This window comes from Perca flavescens, chromosome 5 (genome assembly GCF_004354835.1).
Source record: "Perca flavescens isolate YP-PL-M2 chromosome 5, PFLA_1.0, whole genome shotgun sequence".
Lineage (NCBI taxonomy): Eukaryota > Metazoa > Chordata > Actinopteri > Perciformes > Percidae > Perca > Perca flavescens.
In genome coordinates, this window is record NC_041335.1 from 18,223,843 (window position 1) to 18,243,627 (window position 19,785).

At 40.6% G+C, this 19,785-nt stretch overlaps 1 protein-coding gene across 1 annotated transcript; it reads right to left on the minus strand.

Moving 5' to 3' along the window:
* Positions 1–1,703: 1,703 nt before the first annotated feature.
* On the minus strand, positions 1,704–18,071 carry inpp5jb (inositol polyphosphate-5-phosphatase Jb). Its single transcript, XM_028578970.1, has 13 exons — positions 17,590–18,071; positions 12,621–13,138; positions 11,200–11,307; positions 10,641–10,749; positions 8,210–8,326; positions 7,241–7,416; positions 6,990–7,101; positions 6,441–6,550; positions 6,014–6,215; positions 5,286–5,423; positions 5,072–5,155; positions 4,887–4,991; positions 1,704–4,624 (listed from the first exon to the last, which is right to left on the minus strand). The coding sequence occupies exons 2-13, from the start codon at positions 13,124–13,126 to the stop codon at positions 4,277–4,279; spliced, it is 2,115 nt and encodes a 704-aa protein (XP_028434771.1). The 5' UTR covers positions 13,127–13,138; positions 17,590–18,071; the 3' UTR covers positions 1,704–4,276.
* Positions 18,072–19,785: the final 1,714 nt, after the last annotated feature.

The window sequence follows — 19,785 nt, forward strand, 5'->3', positions numbered from 1 at the left end:
TGTGTGTGTGTGTGTGTGTGTGTGTGTGTGTGTGTGTGTGTGTGTGTGTGTGTGTGTGTGTGTGTGATGTGTACCAGAAGTGTACCACACAACAAATAAAAGTTTCCCAGAAACCATTATTAGAGTTTGGTATAAACCAACACTGGTTAATTCAATCTGATAAACTGCATTCATTTTAGCTATCACCAGAACATCAGAACATGTGCATTCCTGGTGAAACAACCTGGAGGTACATTTGCTACAAAGTGAAAACTGGACAGTGGAGAAAAGAGCAGAGGCTGAGGATGTTGTATCTCAACATAACTTGATTATACTTTACTCAAAATCCATGTTCCTCGTATCCTTCAGGCACTGTTGTTTAATATAATCAAAAGCTCTGATTGTGAACATGATCTGTGAAGGCAACAGATGGGTTTTATTGTCGCTACAAGGACTGGTTTACCATGGTTTTAGCTTCAAAGCAGCATTTTATTCATTTGAGAGGAGTAGTATCTCTAATTTCACTTCCAGTGCCTGTTTAAGTTTTTTTTGCTGGTCATTATGAATACGTACTATCTGACACCCTGCAACTATTAATCATCCCATTATAAGGGTATATTTAAATGTTAAACATGGCTAGTCACAGTGACAAAGCATTTATGAAGGTGTGGAACACACAAACAGCCGTTTCCACAATCAAAGCCCCGTGTTACATCATAGAGCAAAGAGACCTGCTGTTCTATCTGACCTACAGTGAGGAGATATAACATGTTCTAGGTGCTCAACTTGAAGTCAATAGTCCATCAGTGTTAAGGTGTAAAGATTACTCTAACAGTAGTGTTGGGTCATTTTTATTATCATAATGCAAGATAAAAAATAAAGGCAGCATTGGTAACTTTTAGTGTGGCACATACTGATAATGGTTATTCCACACACAGTGGATCATAAGTCATAAAAGGTAAAAAAAAAAATCAAAGGTTACTTTTGACATATCAGGGTCATTAGTATGGTCATTTTCTACCCTTTTAGTCCGTTCATTTAAATATGTTATTCTGGTGTTTATTGTCACTAAAACAACCAACCCAATCCCTGACCAGTGTTGCATCAGAGTGGTACATTCATTTGTCACCATGAATTTGCAGGGTGGACACTTTCTGTTCAGAAGACAAAAGCATGATGCAAGATGCACCTGCTGTTGCCTTTTGCAGGATGCGTTGTTGTGTCTGTTGCCCTCATTTATTCAGAAAGTCTAAAATAGCAGGTACCAATTATAACTCACAAAGAGCTGAATGGTTGTCCAAAGATGAATAATAGTAGACTGGAGGTCCACTCTAATACTGGTAATCACTTAATGAAGTTCAATTCTTTTATATAATTGAAGATAATGCATGTGCAGTACTGTTATTGCATTAACAACCTTTGTAGTCACACACACACACACACACACACACACACACACACACACACACACACACCTTTTTATGATCTAGACTACTGCTTTCTTTCTATTGTGAACTATTAAAGATATACTTGATTATGTGAGTAACTATGTATTAGACAGGTTTTGGACTTGTTTTGAGTGTTTTCCAATGTATTGTTTATTTTTGTTATGCTGTAAGTATGAATAAAATAAAAATATAAGAAACAATAGATTACAATGTAATTACCCATTTTTCAAGCAATGACAATACACATGAACAGACTCAGGAAACACACAGACTGCACAATTTGAAAGGGAGTATATTTTTTCTTTGGACAGTGTTGCACTAGTTTTAGGTTAAAGAACAAAGAAAGCAACCCCTAAAAACCCTTTTGCTTCATTCATCAGATGATTTCACAGAGATAAACAATTTTCATATGCCATCAATTAGTATCTTAGTATCTATCATAGGCTTGCTATTTTTTTTTATTTTTTATTTCATTCACAATTATACAACAACCGGTAGACTAAACAATCTACACTTCAGACAATAAAAGCAACATTTTATCTGGATTTACTAAAATGGCATACTGGAGAAATCTGACACTCTCTTCATAGTTGCTTATAGAGCAAGAAAATAATTATCAATATTCTGTAATATCCATTGAAATAATGCTCCCTCACTGGCCAGCAGAATTCAGGCTCATTTAACAGTTAAATAAGAAAATAAATACATAATTTAAGTAAAATAATCTTTGTGGCATAGATTGTCTCCTATTATGTTTTCTACCATACTTAATATTTGTCCTTTACATACATATTTCTTCTATTTTAGCCACTTCATTATAAAACAATAACATTCTGTAGACACAGCATTTTTTCCATTAACATTTCACATTAGATAGTCACTGGTCATGACTACAGAACTGACCATACTTACTTACTTAAATTACTTAAAGTAGGACACAGTCATACAATCTTAATCTTTTTTTAAACAAGTTACTCTAAACAAATGTCCATTAGATTTTTCATTTTCAAAAACAATAAAAATACATGAATGCACTATGAAATTAGTCAAACAATTTCAGATTACTGCATAAGCATAATTGCCCTGCATTTTCTTCACCTAACACTTACACTGAAGTTAAATGTTTATACTGTCCTTACCAAGTTTTTCTAACAATTTTCACAGCCACAATTATAACAAAGAGGAGTCAAAAACAGCACTTTACGGCACAAAAAATCACAGTACCGGAATGTACAGTATGTCCAGCAGCAAACCATGCAAACACAGTCACACCGCCTTCACTGCCACACACACACACACACACACACACCCATAAAAACACATACACACAAAAAACTGATTACAGACATACACACTGAGGTTACAGCCACAACAGTATACACTGTCCTACGCTAACAGCCCAAAAGTACAAGTGTCTAAGATGGTGCATCAGAGGTCACCCGGTAACAATGCAACACGATTATTGTGACTATTGTCTGCTAACCACCAGGATCAGTAAGGGAGGATCTGAGCAAGAGAAAAATGCAAAAACGAACACAGGAACAGTGAACTGAATGAAAGCAAAATTTCATACAAAAAAATAAAAGCATTAGATAAGACAATTTCATTTATTGGAAATATCACATTAGCATTGTGATATTTCACAATAGTGGAACATTTCAGCATTGTATCATACTACTTACAATGCAGTAACAAATATGATTGTTTTGTTTTCTTGAAAAATTCAAAAAGTAACTTTGCTGCTGTGAAAAGCAAGAGTTATGTAAGGCGCATTAACTCATATAGAAGGAATGAGTCCAAGCAATATACTCTATATGTTTCCTGGGTCAGATATTGCTGTAGTTAACACTGAAGTACAGAGTTGGAGACCAACAATTAATCAACTAGTTCTGCCAAGACAGCCATGCAGATAGCTGCCGGTTAGCCTTCCACACCCATCACATCCCACTGTACTGATTTGGTGGCCTATTTAAAGGCCTTTTACGTATTACACAATCACTTTCTAAGCTGACATGTGCTGCGATGCTGCCATGGCTGGTGGCCGAGCCCCCTGAACCCCAGGCCCCACCACTTTTTTTCATGCATCCTAGAGGGATCATTTGAAACGTTCCTTGCGTCATGTTGCTATGTAATGCTGAATTTCCGTAGCATGGAATATCCACAAGAGTAGACTTATACCGCCAAGTCAAGGTGCATATCTCCATTTGCAGAAGCTAAAAATGTTAGTGATTGTTGATAGAGCTGGTGATGCTTATATGGGATGTTTTGGAATAAAATGCTTTTTTCACTGTGTCTATGGTCCTATTGGTCTGAGCGGATAGATACATGTTCCACAACTAAAGCAGGTGAGCTATTTGTGAGCATTGTCTGTGTCAAGTACGTCATACTCCTCGTCTCAAAAGTGTTTACTTTCATTGGTATGCAGTCTGCTGACTTGACTGATAAGTAAATCAGTGCAGAGTTTCAAATCATCGTCTGAATATGGGGAAGATGGTTTCTTAAAAGCATTAAGTAACCATTCTTTTACTTTACATGACCATAACATCCGTGAGTTATTTCCTAATGCAAGGTGTCAGCTCCCTGTACTGTCCACACCTGAGAACGGACAAAGGTAGAAGAAACACAGGACAGAGTAAAAGGTTTACAAATAACAAAATATGTGCACAGCTTAAAAGAACAACTCAAGGCAAAGTAAGCCTTCTGGACAAACAGATGGCTGTTCCTGAAAAGGATGGCATCAGAAACTGTATATTTTCATTACAGAAAACATACAGTGTAGTGGATGTATTTAATAAAAGACACAACAGTTGGCTATGTGACTTGTGACAACAGAAGGACTATGTTGTGTATCACAGCCCTGAACCCTCCATGTCTTTTTCTTTCACCACAGGAGCAGACACCTGGCTGCTGCTGCCCTCTGCTGGACGTCTTGTGGACTCACTCTCAGCTGTGGTGGTGGTGGAGGGAGAACCAGTGACATTGAGCATTTTCATTTTGGCCTGTGCAGGGCTGCCAGAGCGGCTGCGACTGTGGCTGTGGCTGTGGCTGCGGTGGCTGCGATGGCTGCGGTGCTTGGCCTTGCGTGGACTGGGACTGCGGGACCTCGTCTTCATGAGGACAACAGTGCTGTCGTCCTCTGAGCTGAAGTCAGAGCTGTCTGAAGAACTGGTGTCAAGACCTGAAGTGGGAAGCTGGATCTGAAGAAAGATAAAAAATAATAATAATAATAAAAAAATAAAAGGAGGACAAGAGGGGGATGTAAGAGATAGAATATGGAGAAAGAGCAGCAAAATGTTGGTAAATATTGGTAAAGGTAATTAAATAATTGTTAAGAATTGTTAAGATGCAGATGGGAACACCAGCAGTATTAGTATACAACAGATGTAATGTCCCTTTCTTAGTGCTAATGCATTTGATTGATTTAACCTCAAGAAAGCAGTGCCAGAGTGCCATGATTACCTGAAATGGCTCTGTTACACCCACAATGGTGCTCATGTTGTTGCTATAGTAACCCAAGATAAAGTCCCCTGAGCCTTTGGGCAATTCCTCCTCGGTAAAGGTTACCTGGAAAACAGTTAGTCAGACATCTATTAAATGTGAAACAAAATGATCTCTGAAGAGAATCCAGCACGCAACCAGATTACCTGCTGTTCTTGTCGATTAAAATCAGCTTCCTCTTGCTTGGCCCACACGTATCCCACATAGTCCTTATGGTGCTTGAAACCCACCTGGGGATGGGCAGCACAATCACTAACAGTAACTACATGATTAAGATTAGTAATGCACAGAAATATGTCGTGGATGACGTGGATTCTTCAGCCATAACGTTATTTGGCCAGTAGAGGTAAGACTTTTTACCTTGTACAGTCCGATCCAGTCCCAGGAGCTGCGAGGGTAGCTGGGCACCAGTTTGAATTTTGCTGTGGCATCAGCAATACTATTCCACTCATCCTCCACTATGATTGTGACCAGGGGAACATCCACCTTGTATGGGAACTACAAAGAACATTTACCATAAACATTTATGTAGTGCAAAGTGACTGTAAAGTTTCTTTCTTTTTTTTAAAGATTTTTTGGGGGACATTTTAGGCCTTTATTTTTATAGGACAGCTCGAGACATGGAAGCGGAGAGAGAGGGGTATTGGCATAAAGCAAAGGGCCGTTGGTCAGAATCAAACCCGCGGCCACTGTGTCGAGGAGTAAACCTCTCTACATATGGGTGCACACTCTACCAACTGAGCTACCCAGGCGCTCGACTGTAAAGTTTCTAAGATAAATTTAAATGATAATGAGGACAGAGTATCGAACCTCAGTAAAAGTGTCCACGGCATCAATTATTATAAAAAACTGTTAAGTTGGCACCAAAAGTTCATGTTCTTAGGTCCAATATGAGCAGTTTCCTGATTTAAATCATAAATTTGCTAAGTTAAAACTGTTTAATTTACTTTGGCAATGTTCTTGTACAGCAGTTTGAGTTTACATATTAAACATTGTTGTTTAATTCTCAAACTAAGGTGTTGAAAATAGTATTGTTTTGGTGTTGTATTTTATTATGTTATTAGCACCAGTATCGAAAGATTTCAAACCTGCAGGGTAAAGATGGAGGAGACTGGTTTGTGGTCACTGACGGTGTATTCCATGTGACTTCGGTAATAGTGCTGTGTCACTTTGGTCCCGCTGGTCAGCCCTGAAATGGAGCTACGCTTCCCTGAGTTGACAGCAGCGCCGGCAGTGGCTCTCAGGCGCCACAGGATCCGGTCGGTCCAAGCTGGTTTACGCTTCTTCCCACTTGGTGGACGACAGAAAGAGAGATGGAGCAAGAGAAAAAATACCAACTTGTTAAAAAAAAGAAAATGGAGAGAAAAAAAAAAAGAGGCACTTTCATGCTCCCCCTCCCCTCCCCCCCGGGCTAGTGAGGACCTTTCAGAGAGGAGAGTGTAAGTATTACTAAGCTAGGCTGTGATATCTGGTCAGTTGTCTAGAATTCATAACAGCAGCCCTGGCATCACCAACCTTGTGTCGTATGTATCTGTTCCAACATCAAACTTGTAGGTGGGAGGGAATTTTAGCGGCCCCTCTTGGAAACCCTCCAACACTGTCTCACTGTCTTTGGCCATATTGAGCTGTAACAATGAGAATTAGTAGACATCACTCACTGAGGATTTCTGTTTGGCACTCACTGACAGCTCCTGTGAGAAGATAGTGTGTTTCTTTATTGCCCTCTAGTGACATCACCTACACAATCCACCAGACAAAAACAAAACATTTACTACATTTAATTAATTAATTACATTTAATTAAAAACATAACGTAAACGTAATTTCAGCTTGTGAAATGACAAGTCATCACAAGAATTCTGATCTCAAGTTAAGATTTTAGGGTGGGGGCGGGAGGGTCTTAATGATTTTCCATAAGATTTAAATGGAAAGACTATTTTTGTTCAAAATTAAAAAGTCAATCAAAAGTTAACCTGATACCAGGAATACAGACAGAGTTAAGGGGCAAGTTGCTTTTCAGGAGGACTACATGCAGACGAGTTAAATGTCCCATCCCCATTTTTACCTGATCCTTTTCCAACAACATTGAAAATTTGTTGTTATCGATGGCTGATTTTACCACTTGCATATCTAGGTCATCAATGCGGAAATTGAGATCTCCAAACCAGAACACCACACTGTGAAAAAATAAGTGCATAAGTATTTTTGCTATGCCGATTGTGACACCATTTCCCTCATAAGACATGAATATGGAGAAAACAAGTCTGGGATTGTTAAGCACAGATATATCAGAGTGCAAAGGTTGTGCTGACTTACTCATGGTCAAGAACCCCAATGGCAGCCTGGCCCTCAAACTGCTGCTGCTGCAGGATACTTTCAAAGTCCTCCATGCGCTGCTCCGAGTTTTCCATGTGAGCCGGCAGGTGGCAGTTGAGGAAGCAGATGGTGTGGCCGAACGCTGACATGCGGGCGCTCACACCACCTTTATTCCCCTGTAACACCGACAAGCACAGGGGAGGTTAAATAATATTAAAGAGAGGAAGGCAAGAAAGCTTTTGTATTAATTGTCTCATTTCACTGGAAGCTAAATTAAATAGTCAGTGATGGAAAAGTGCCTAAAGACTGTGTATGTCAGTGTTTCTACTGTATTGATTGGTGCAAGTGTCTGTGCCACAGACAAACAGGAAGTTTACTCATTCATCTTCATTAGTGAAGAACAACATCAATATTTAATGCTAACAGTTGGGGGACAGGATGAGTCTGCGGATTTCTACCTGCTGGTCTCCCAACAGCTCTGACCCACTAAAACACAAGATGTTTCAGTATAAAATGTGCGGAATGTGGTGATGCCTGTCTGACTTCATACAGGGAGGATTTCACTAAAAAATAAGGGCTACATAACTTTTCAGGGGACAGCACTTAGTTCTGTCTCAGAGCATGTCATTGTCTTTTAATAACATATTGCAGCAAACATCTTTTTTTCCCCCACCTGTTTAAAAAAAGAACTGGTCTTTATTCTCATAAAACTGGATGAATCAGCATTGTATATATCATGGCATATCAAGTAACAAGATAAGGATAACAAGGATAAATACAAACAACCTCCATTATTTACAAACCAAGCCGTAGCAGTGTGTACTGTAGTGGAAAGTTAGTGTCTGTCAGATCTCTATCAGGGTATCAGTGACAGTGATACAGGCTTAAATCTAGTCACTCCTGCAGAGATGTTGTCCTATGTACAACAACACAGTGCTTATCACAGAAAGGTGTCAGGAGCCGTCTCACCCAGTAACCCCCCAGGCCAGTACGGGTGGTCTCAGTCTGGACTCCGCGGAGGAAGGGCAGATGGAAGTACTTGGCAAAGACCAGTAGTAACAATCCCTGCATCCGCTGGGAGGTCACCTGAGGCACAGGCAGGAGAGACAGACAGACATGGCGAAAAAATATGATAACATGAATAGGTAGGTACACAGTGCAAATTAGTAGGAGGCACTTTGCATATTTCTGAAAAGAGAAATCTATACATAGCTTTATCTTTAGCACTAATATTTCAATAAACAAATTCTCTGAGCTGAGTCCAGCTTTGCTGTGTGTCCATTTCTGCTGCTTTGCTTAACTTTCTCTCCCCCCTCCTCTTTCTGACCCTTTGCATTTCCATTTAGCCCTGCAGGAGCCAGCGGTCCAGCTCTCCTACTACTTTACATGAAGCACTGCACATTAAGGAGGCCATAGCTTGTGGTCTGCCCTCGCTGTGGCATTAAACCACTTTGTAGAGGAAACGTGACGTACACGCTGAAGGCACTTGATGGTCAGACCTTTCCTTTCTCCATGCCCTCCACCATTATCTCAATAGCACTTGCATCTTGTTCTGCTACATAATGAAATGTCGATTTTGACATTTGTTCGCCACTGGTATAAAAAAAGGTGTACATATTTATGTACTGTACAAGAGGGGCAGAAATATGACACATACATTGTGAAACAACATGAGGTATTTGCATGCTATGTCAAGCCCCTCACCAGATATTTATGTCCATCCCTCCCTCTCCCTTTCTCCAGTGGCCCACACATCCCAACCCCCAACTGCAGACGGAAGAAGCATGAACACACCCCGCCTGAAATGCCCTGTGGCCAGTAATGGACGCACACATCTTTGCACGTGACATACAGTAAGACCCGCTCGCTTGTATACTAAGCAGCTAATGTAGATTTTGACATTTGTTCGCCACTTACTGTTTTTGTTATGCAACAAAACTTTGTTATGTAATGCATTCTACTGAACCGTAAAGTGGACCCAGTTTATTTGTGCTATGTGTGTGGACACATACAATGTGTGTGTGTGTGTGTGTGTGTGTGTGTGTGTGTGTGTGTGTGTGTGTGTGTGTGTGTGTGTGTGTGTATGTGTATGTGTGTGTGCATCTGTGTCTAAAGTCTGAGAGAATAGAATCCCCTTTTTCGCTTGCATGTACTGTGGTTGAAAAGCACATACAATAAGTCACGGTAACACATTCAAAAGAGTGGCCATGTTGCATTTTGTGATTAGGGCCAGAAATTGCTAATTTGTGCATATAAATTGTAGCTTACTGAAACATAAATGATGGGGACAATCCGCAACTGTGCGGTGAATAGCCAGAAAAAATGTTTTGTTGGCTCAATGTTTCTGCAGTGAAGGGCAATAAGCGTTCCTGTGTCTGCAGTAGTTACAGTTTGAACCTGACTGAATGAGCGTTGGTGAGCACTATCTCAGAGCGAAAAAGAACTGATGGGGTGTCTCATTACTACGTGTCTGTCCACCATGTCATAACTAGACTGATTCCTACTGACACCTTGCATCTCCCTCTGCTCAAGACAATCTACAATTAACACATCCCCTCAACCTGTTCACAGTATTAATATCCACATGAAGTACACAAAAAGGAAATGATTTCAACGAGGTTAAAGCTAATGTAGCGGACCGCGATACAGCCGGGGGACAGCATCAGTCTCACTGTCAGAGGCCCATCAACCCGGACAACAACGTGATCCAAAAATAAAACAGCATCCTGGGAGACATTTGTCTAGCTCTTTCAGCTCGACAGCTGATTCACGCTCTCTGGCTCACCATGCCAACAGAGCCAAGCATCGTTTCAGATGCAGCCAGACGAACACCAACCACAGCTGCAGTACTTGCCCCTTAAAAACATAAAACCTGGTAGATACCAACAAACCAGACAGTTCTTCAGAAAATAAACATTTTTGAGGATTTCCCATAGATATTTTACAGAAACACAGCCATGCTTTTTACATCTTATTTTATATACGGTATGGAATACATTTTAGGAAGTATTTGCTACATCCGATTTATTGTGTGCATTCCATGAAACCTATTGTATATGGTATGGTATGGTATGTGTAGGCATTGTGAAATAGAAAGATAGAGAAAAAGGTGCAGATACTGTATGCAGTCATAAAGGCACACAGAAGGGAGACTGAGAAACAGTGAGAGCTTGACTTTGCATTTTGAGCTTGGCAGACAGCGGAAGATAGCAGATACGCTGACATTACACGCCTGTTATGAATTATCACCCCATCCGCTGCTCAGGGAACAAAATGAGCCAAAACTGTAGCGGAGAAGCAGAGATCTTATCAGCGATCACGTCATGCGTATGAATCTAAGCTGTTTAGCATTTTACTATGAGAGTGTGCATATGTTTTGATAATAAAAGCCATTACTGACCAGCACATAACCAAAGGGGCTGAGTCTCTCCATGCAGACCTCGCTCCACTGGTCTGTGAAGAGGACATCTTTTAGCCTTTTGTTAATCATGGAGTTCACTTCTTGCAGCCTTGAAGAAAAATGACACACAACAACACAAAGGGGTCAACAGCCGACAGAGATGTAAGAGGAGCTGTTGAGTGGGAGCTTTGATAATGTAAGGGAGGATTAATAAATGAAAGAAAATCATAGCCGTAAGGAGAGAGACATCATCACTGTGGTACAGAACTAAGCCTGGCTGCTCATTAGGGACATTGTTTTAGGTGTCCATGTGGGACAAATGTACATAAATGGAAAATTCAGCTTTTTTTTCAGTAGGACAGATGGGGACATGAAAGGGGAGAGAGAGGGTGAATGACATGCAGCAAAGGGCCACAGGTCGGAGTCGAATCCACGGCCGCTGCGTCGAGGAGTAAACCTCTATATATGGGCACATGCTCTACCAGGTGAGCTAGCTACCCAGGTGCCGGAAAATTCAGCTTTTATGTGGAAGAAACTAGATGTGCCACAAAACACTCACCCGATAATGTACATGTCTGTGTTTCCATCACCAACATTCAGCCCCAGCAAGGAAGTGATGTCATCAGGTGGCGTGGCCGAACCCACGTTCCAAGTGATGATGTGCAGCCTGTTGGAAAAGAGTGTTAGGTAATATCTGTTATAAACTAAAGTTTCCTACACACCTCAGGGTCATAACCTACAGACTCTGAGTGACACAGCGGAACCCTTGTATTAATAAAAATTATTAGGATGTAATCAATTTAGCAATTCTGATTCATATGCAGAGGAAATTGCATAGAATGACTGAAGAAATATTAAGATTAAGTAAAAAGATCAGTACAAACTGACTGTGTTCATTTCCAGCAGCTACTGTTTCCATTAGATTAATTAACACCATTGATTAGGGCAGTTGCCAGACAGCACTGGTGCAAACCAAAGGTTGTGTAAGGGATTGTATTTACACTTTGTATGTTGTTAATTCATGCAGTGTGATTCTTGAAAACAAGAAGTCCTGTGTTCAAATTTGCTGGTGCTGAAAGCCGAGCCAACTCTGGACCAGTCTGAATGTTACACATGTATATGATCTACTGTATATTTAATGCAGTATTTACAGTGCATTTGCAGGCAAGCTATTGAACAATTCCCCCCTCCCCAAAAAAACAACTGAATGATCACCCAGCTCTTCTCTGTTTACTGGCCAAAGGTGATGGCAAAAGATAAAGGACATTTAGGTTTCCAGTTGTTCCAGGGCACTTGAGATTCAGCTCCCAAGAAAATTCAAAAAATGTTCTATAAAAAGCAGTGAGCTCACTATGCTTGCAGTGTTATCATTACATTTCCACTTCCAGCAAACCCTGTGGCTGATAAAACTGCATAAATGTTATTTAGGTTTGCATTTTTTCTTGTTCATTAACATTAGATTGGCATTAAATCAGACTTCAATCATTTAAGTTTTCTGTGCCACAACACTTCTGTTAAATGTTCCCATTAATTTAGCAACCTAAACCAAGTCATTGAATTTACTACTTACTAAAGCAGGAAGTGGTTAGAAACACACCCATAGATTACATTACATGTCATTTAGCTGACGCTTTTATCCATGTCTTATACATAGATAAGAAGGAACCAGAGGGAAAGAAAGACACAAACCTAACACTGAAACCAATTTGGTTGTTGAATTTGTAAAAAAAAAAAAAAAAAAAGTAGTGGAATTACATGTTTCATGACACAGAAACAAATAATTATGATGACAGTATTTCGCAAAAATCACCAGAATCTGACTACATGTTCACTCTAGTCATGTAGCCTTGCAGTGTTGACTGTCAGTGTATATAAATAAATACTATGTGTGCCAGGCTTTTTTTCCTCAGCTGTTTGGGAAATAAAGGCGATGTTAAGACATGCTAAATCATGGTGGGACAAACAGATAAGGGAACTTGCCTGAAGTCTTCCACAATCTGGGTCTGAGTGTCAGCTGTACCTGCTACAGAGAAGGCTCTCTGTGCATGAGGGTTCAGGTGAGGAGCCTCAGGCCTGCTAGCAGGTGGGTGGGGGACTGAGGCAGCCCTAACCGGGTGGTGGCCCAGTCCTTTAGGACCAGCCTTACCGCTGGGCCCGGTGCGCTCTCCTAAGGGTTTGACTGCTCCAGGGCCAGAGGTTTTGGGGCAACTTGCCACAGTGCCATCAGGAATGCACTTGTCCTGGTTAGCCACTGGAGTGGATTCATCTTTGGGTTCAGCTTTAAGTTCAGAGATGTCAACAGAGCCCTCTACTCTGGCGCTTCTCTGGGGCCGTCTAGGCCTGGCAGGAGCTCCAGGCTGGCCGGCAGTGGAATCTGTGGCCGAAGTCGCTGTATCTGATGCCGGAGCTGGAGTTGTTAAAGCTTCTGCTGCTCCCTTTGGGTGGTCTTCTTGCGTCTGGCTTTGGCTTGGATTATCTCCGTCCATTTCTTAATATTTCTGTGACAAAGAAAACAATAGGAATGTTTCCACTTGCAAGATGCACATCATGTTTGCATTTTAGGAATTTAAATTCATATTCTTCCACAACATCTTACCCTGAAGATAACATTCTTGAGTAGCATCAGAATTATATGGAGAGATTTATGTAAGGAACAAGACCAAAGTCTCTGTGTCCAGTAAATGATGATATAATGTAATACAGAAAATGAATTTTAAAAAAAAGAGCTAAAAAGGAGGTACTGAGAGGATTTCTATCACCCGAACACTGAACAGCACGACATGCAGCCTCTTTCACAAATGACAAGTCCATTCAGCTGATGACTGCAGGACTGTCATGAGACCCTATTGAGCCAGCAAGACAACTGAGTGAGTCAGTCAGGCTCCCACCGATTCATGACTGTTCAATTACCTGCCTTCTCATGGCCTTGGAAACAGAAAAATACAGCTGCATGTATGATATGAGACCAAAATACATAAAGCAACAGCTAAAGAGCAGGTAGAGACAAGGAGAAACATCTTCTCCTATTGTCCTAACCTCTTGGAAAAACGCCTGAACACAGTTTAACATCCTCTCTACGTGTGCCTAAGCCGCCCGCCAGTCCAGCAGTAACCAGGGAGATGCTCAGTCAGCTCATATCAGCTCAGAGCACCTGCCACACATTAACATGAAGAACCGCTGCACCGTACAGAACCACAAAAGTCAACAGCAGGGAATAAACAACAACACAGAGAGAGGAGCTGCAGAGAAATCAGACACAAACAGAGAGTAGAGGACAGGAATAAAAAAGAAATCTAAACGCATTAATTCAAGTAACAATCCATTTGATTATTATCGTGTGACTAATAATAACAGATTGATAGGACACAATAGTAATGTAAGCTACTGCCCATTGTTTATAAAAGATTTTTAAATGTCGGATTTAAATGCAAAACGTGAAGCATTTTAACTGCAGAGACAACTGCTTCAATGAGTTGATAAAAAATGTATAAATAACTATGTAATTAGTAATAGTAAATATGGTGATGTCCAACAGGGCTGACGATAAAAGAGTGCCACTTATAGAAATTCAAACTTCCATGGAAAAATATGGCCACACAATTAATTGGAAATCAAAGGAAAAAAAAAAGATACAGACACTGTAGTCCATAAATTGTTCATCACCAAAGATGACGAAATGAAAGCAAGCAAGAAATGGTCAGATGTCAAATCCCTTAAACAAAAAAATCAGCCACATACAGTAGATGGGGACATTGTATTGTGCTTGTGGACACGTCAGAGCCTTAAAACAGCTGATTTGGGCACTAAACTGTGGCAGCAGGGAAACAGGTTAGAAAAGGACCAACAAATGTCAAAATCTTCTATGAGGGTGAGCGGACACTTAATCTAACATTATCAGGTGCACAGCCAAATCTTGGCAGACATTAACCCAATATATTCTTTACATGGTTGAAACGATGCCATGTACATTAGGGACATATTTTTGGTCAGCAGGGAGACAGGGTTATCTGCTTGGGGACGGGGAAACGACAGAGCCTTTTTATAATTATTCACATGACCTTGAAAAGACGGGGGCCATGACTTTCGTGCAGAGAGGAGGGCTGCCTCTGTATTCCACATGTGCCCACCAACATACTGTCCTCTCAGTCCACCAATAACCTGGTGCCTGGCTGGGCATAATGTATTCCTATGGTCCATGTATGGCATTCGGTGGGGGGAGTGTGGAGGAGGGTGGGAGGGCACACGTGGGAGTGGGTGGGTGCAAAACGAGCCGAGGGAAGCGAGAGGGAGAGCGGAGCGAGACAGCCCATTCAGTGACAACACTGTGTCTCTTTGCAGAATGTCTCTAAATTGATCCTCTCACACTTCCCTCTGGCACGGTCTATTTTTTCAAGCTTTAATCTCTCTCTCTCTCTCGCTCTCTCTTATCGTCCCATTTCTCTAATCCTTTCCCTCTCCCCATCTTCTCCCAGACTCTGTTGTTCCATCTTACCCACCTCCACTGCATGGGTACTGAATCGCTCACCCCACCAATTTAGTTTCCCCATCCCTATATTTTCCCTTTCACATCAAGCTGAGCGCAGGCACTATTCCTGGCCTAAAATCATTCCTTTCCTCTCTTATTCCGCCTGCACTCTGAGGTGACACTTGCGCTCCTCCAGCGACGTGCTCTGTATTGTTTCCTTCAGCCAACCACCTCACAGTCACTATCAATGACGTCAACATGCCACAGTCCCAGCGGCCACCGCCACAACAACCGGACATTGATCATAATCAGTGCTAATGTGCTCGGGAACATGGGGAAAAAGCTGGAGAATGAGAACATGTTCAAACCATCTTTGAGAAAAATATCTGGTAACAATGGGGAGGTACAGTATGTAGGACTTTGTGGAGGGGATAGTGAAAGAAGGAAATACTAAAACGTGAGATATGGACACTGATTAAGGTGGAAATAGCACATGCAGAGACACTTTTTTTTTCTGCAAGCCAAAATCTAAATTTCTAATACACAATTTGTTATAATTTGCTTAATGTAAGACAGAGTAAGAGCCAAACATTTGTCTTTCCGGGAACAGTAATGACACATTCCCACTTCTTATTACACTCACGGTCACCGAGGAGAGAGTGGAATGATTTGATAATAACAAATGTGTCATGGTGTTTACATGCGCCCTCCTGAGGGGGCTAAAACTGAGAGAGCCAGGAAGGATGTGGTGTAACCCAAACAGCAGGCTCTAGCCAGCCTTCTTGGCTCCTCTGGTGGGATTATTTGACAACACAGATAGTTTTGGACGACCAGATGATCAGATCACAGCAAAGGCTGTAGGATGTCAAGATGATCTTGTTTACAGTCTAACACTGAAGACATGTGCTGACAACATGCAGTATAATGTCTGCACTGCAAAATTATATTGTAAGATGCAATTTCAGATTCTGTCAATTAACAATTATAGAAATCAGCCAAATGGAAACATTTACTTTGGCTTCATTCTGCTTAAAAAAGGTCCTCTGTAGAGGAAAACTGTCACCATGTTGTTATCAGATGCAAAAGCAGCATCTGGTTCACCAAATAATTGACTTGCATACATTGCACAATTTCAACTAATTGGGATAAAGTTTGTCATTCAGCCCTACCTAATCTGTCTGTGAAGGAATCTGCATGCAATAACAAAAACTCATTAGGGATGATAAAAATAAATCCACTGTGCGTGGACTGGAACGTAAAACAGGCCCACAGCATGTGTACTAAGGTCTGCCTGTACATGGAATTAAAACACTACTTTATAGAGAAGTCTGTTCACTGCCCACATATTTCTACATGCCCAGTTACTGGTATTTAAGTAAGAATCAAGAAATACGTACGGAAAGTTGCAAAAGCTGCTTCACAGTACAGTAACTACTGAGAAAATCTGTTAGGTGAGTGATAGACTCACATTGCCAGACCTGTGCTGTGGAGTGATAGTCAGGGATAATCAGTGAATTTAGACTAAAATTAAATGCAGCATTTTGGAATCCAATGTTGCTACAGATTATTAGGCTTGCAGCTAAATCCTCCCTCAGTGCATCTTTCATATTACATTATATTCTAGCACTATAATGTGCTTGGTGCGATTCAGATTGGCAGAGTAAGGGTAAAGCTTATATGGTTTACACAATTTTAACAGAACATAATGACAAATGTATAACATGAGTTAGTGACCTGAATGCACATAAATATGCAAATATTCATGACAACCAAGAGAAGGATTTGTGTCAGGAAGTGTCTCTGTTTTGTTAACACTAGAACACAAGTTTTATATTGCACACTTTTCAGTGTCCTGTGTTACATATTTACATTCTGAAACAGAAATGACTGATCTATCAGCTGAAAGAGGACAGCAGTAGCAATTACAGTATCTGGCCTAATTACACTCTTGCTTCAACAGCAATTTTTGTCTGGCAGAAAAAGAAGATGAAGGTCATTTTAATGTAGTGTTTTGCCATCAAATTCACTCAAACACATGAGGGCCCTCCTGTGCATTCATTTGTATTTGTGTGTGTGTGTGTGTGTGTGTGTGTGTGTGTGTGTGTGTGTGTGTGTGTGTGTGTGTAAAATATAAATATCAGTGCCAGAGTCTGTAAACTAATGCGTGAAAACCTGATCATGATTCATCTACATGATCTCTAGCATTGAAAAAGGTGATACATTTGATATGTTTATTCATTATTATCATGGTTTTACGTTGCAAACAAATAAGCTGTAACATGTATCAATGGCCAACACATCCACAGCATGAGGATTTCTTTACAGTGGATGTTACAATGAAACAAAAGTAAACAACAATATTTGTGTTTCTGCTGTCACAATCACTGGTAATTAATAGAGGCGCGTCCTGTTACATAAATGTCCCTGATAGGTTTCAAGACTAAACAGCACGCATGTTTGCAGCTGATTAATCATCACCTTTACCTGTTGTGGTTCTTCTGTGCTGAGGATTTTTCCAGCTGATGGCTCTTGAGTAAACCGTTGTCACAGATGTAGCAGTCGGTCAGCCTCGGTAGCCTCGGTGGAGGATGTGAATTAATACGAAACACGAGAAGAAGAAGAAGTGAAACGTTAACCGAAAATACACTGAACTTTCCTTTCCAGTCGCCTCCCAGATGAAACTATCGGCATCCCAGCGCCTTCCTTCCTTCCTCAGCGGGGAATGACAGGGAGGAGGAGCAGGTGGGTTTCTAGCGATGTTGGCGACAGATTTGCCAGGCGGGCTACATCTCAGGAACACAAATGTCTCCCCCTGCGTTTAAAGAAACAGGCTTGCAGCAGCACGCGCACGCATGTGTGTCCTGTGCCTTCACCGTGCCCTTCAAATGAAAAGAAGACTTGTCCGGGACTGCACGAGAGACGGAGAGAGAGAGAGAGAGAGCGCGCTTCCGTAAACGAGCAGCCGCTGCCTGCCAACGATGTTAGGTTGATGATTACAGTAGTCCGGCTCTGAGGCTCCCAGAACTACAGCAAGTAGAATGGAGATATCATGACAATTCCACAAACATGGCTTACATTTGCGAACTTAGCGTACACGTATCTCTCTACAACAACAACAACAACAACAACGACAACAACTTACCGTTTGTCAATTTTAGGCCGCTAGCCAAATTACCTCTTACCTATTAATCAGTGTGGATTTGAATGGCCGTTCTATGTAGTCAAAGTCTATGATGAAGCACTACTGCCGCATAGTGGTTAGTTTGGAGAGGTGCGTGGCATAATTACAGAACAGCACTGAGGGTTGTGTGGCCTTAGCTTCTATAGCATCTTTCAATTGGCCATTTGTAGAGTGTAACTGTCTAAAAAAAACAACTGAGAATATTTTTGTTGGTGGATATAAGATTTGATGCAGCCTACCTTAGATTTCACTAGTTTTAAAAAAGAGCAAGGGCGCCATTTTGGGTCAAGGGTCAAGGTTAGAGTTGCTTGGTATTGTCTTAGCAGAACTTTGAATACTTTAGGCTACTTATTAACTTGACAGGAAAGCCCTAGGCGGACATTTGCCTCCACTAAGCCCTGTCCTCATCACATGAAGACATGCTTTAAGCCAAAACTTTTTTTAAACTATGTAAAAATATCTTACTTATAAACTTGCTCTAGATCTCGCCTTTCTATATCCAAATTGTAATAAATCAAATTAACAAAGCCAATTGACATGCATAACATTTTTTTTCTTCCATTTTTTAATTCATGCTATGTATTGCTATGCTTTTAATTTAAATCATTTGTAACATAACATAGATGCAACTCTTTGTAACTTTTCTTTACAAAGTAATGGGATAACAATGATGCATTTTTCTGTAAATTTAAAAATATTGTATTAATTAATTGTTTGTAATTTAGAACATTGTTACTGGTACCCTGCACTTTCATGCCTATACGTTGCACCTTCAAAAATCAGTGAAACAATAACCAAAAAAACGTTTCTGATGACACTCAAGAGAATAATTTAAATATTTATTCCAGGAATTCAAGTTGTGCAGTACAGTAAATGTGGTGAAGATAGTCGCTTGAAGCTACTGGAGGCAGAAGTAAAAGAAATACTGCAGGATGTGTTGAAAGCTCACTGCACATATATACTCTATCCTCATATGGAAAAAAAAACTAATAGCATATCCATAGTCAACATAGATGTAACGTTGACCGTAACATACATACATAGATTTTTGTTTTTTTCTTATATAATGTGGATTATACACTAAGGCATTTCCAAAACTGCTATATCATAAAAAGCGACTTTCTTTGCATACTAGAGGTTGTTGGGAATTCCTAGGAAGTATAGAGTATATAGTAGGCTAGGTACATTATAAAGTATATCGTCAAAAGTCTTTTGGGTCAATAAGGCTACTATTCTCACTTTGCCAGACCCTAGGCTACTATACAAGTATTGCCAGACCTATCTCTGCAGAGCTGTGTCAGTAGAAATAAGCTAAATACTAAAATCTTATTTTTGTTATAGATTTTCTTTTTCATCCTTTCAATGGTCCTATTCTAGAGCGGACCAGCAGTGCTGTATGTCTTTCTCTTCTGTGATGAATCCCACTGACAACATAGGTTTTTGTGCAGTATATAGGTCTCTGTGTGTGTGTGTGTGTGTGTGTGTGTGTGTGTGTGTGT

Bases quoted from the DNA above. Each gene is read 5' to 3' on its own strand.
- inpp5jb (XM_028578970.1), bottom strand. From the start codon at position 13,126: ATGGACGGAGATAATCCAAGCCAAAGCCAGACGCAAGAAGACCACCCA. The intron at 11,308-12,620 runs GCAAGTTCCCTT...CTTTTCCAACAG, and splicing joins CAGATTGTGGAAGACTTCAG to GCTGCACATCATCACTTGGA. The intron at 10,750-11,199 runs GTGAGTGTTTTG...TTTTTCTTCAAG, and splicing joins ACAGACATGTACATTATCGG to GCTGCAAGAAGTGAACTCCA.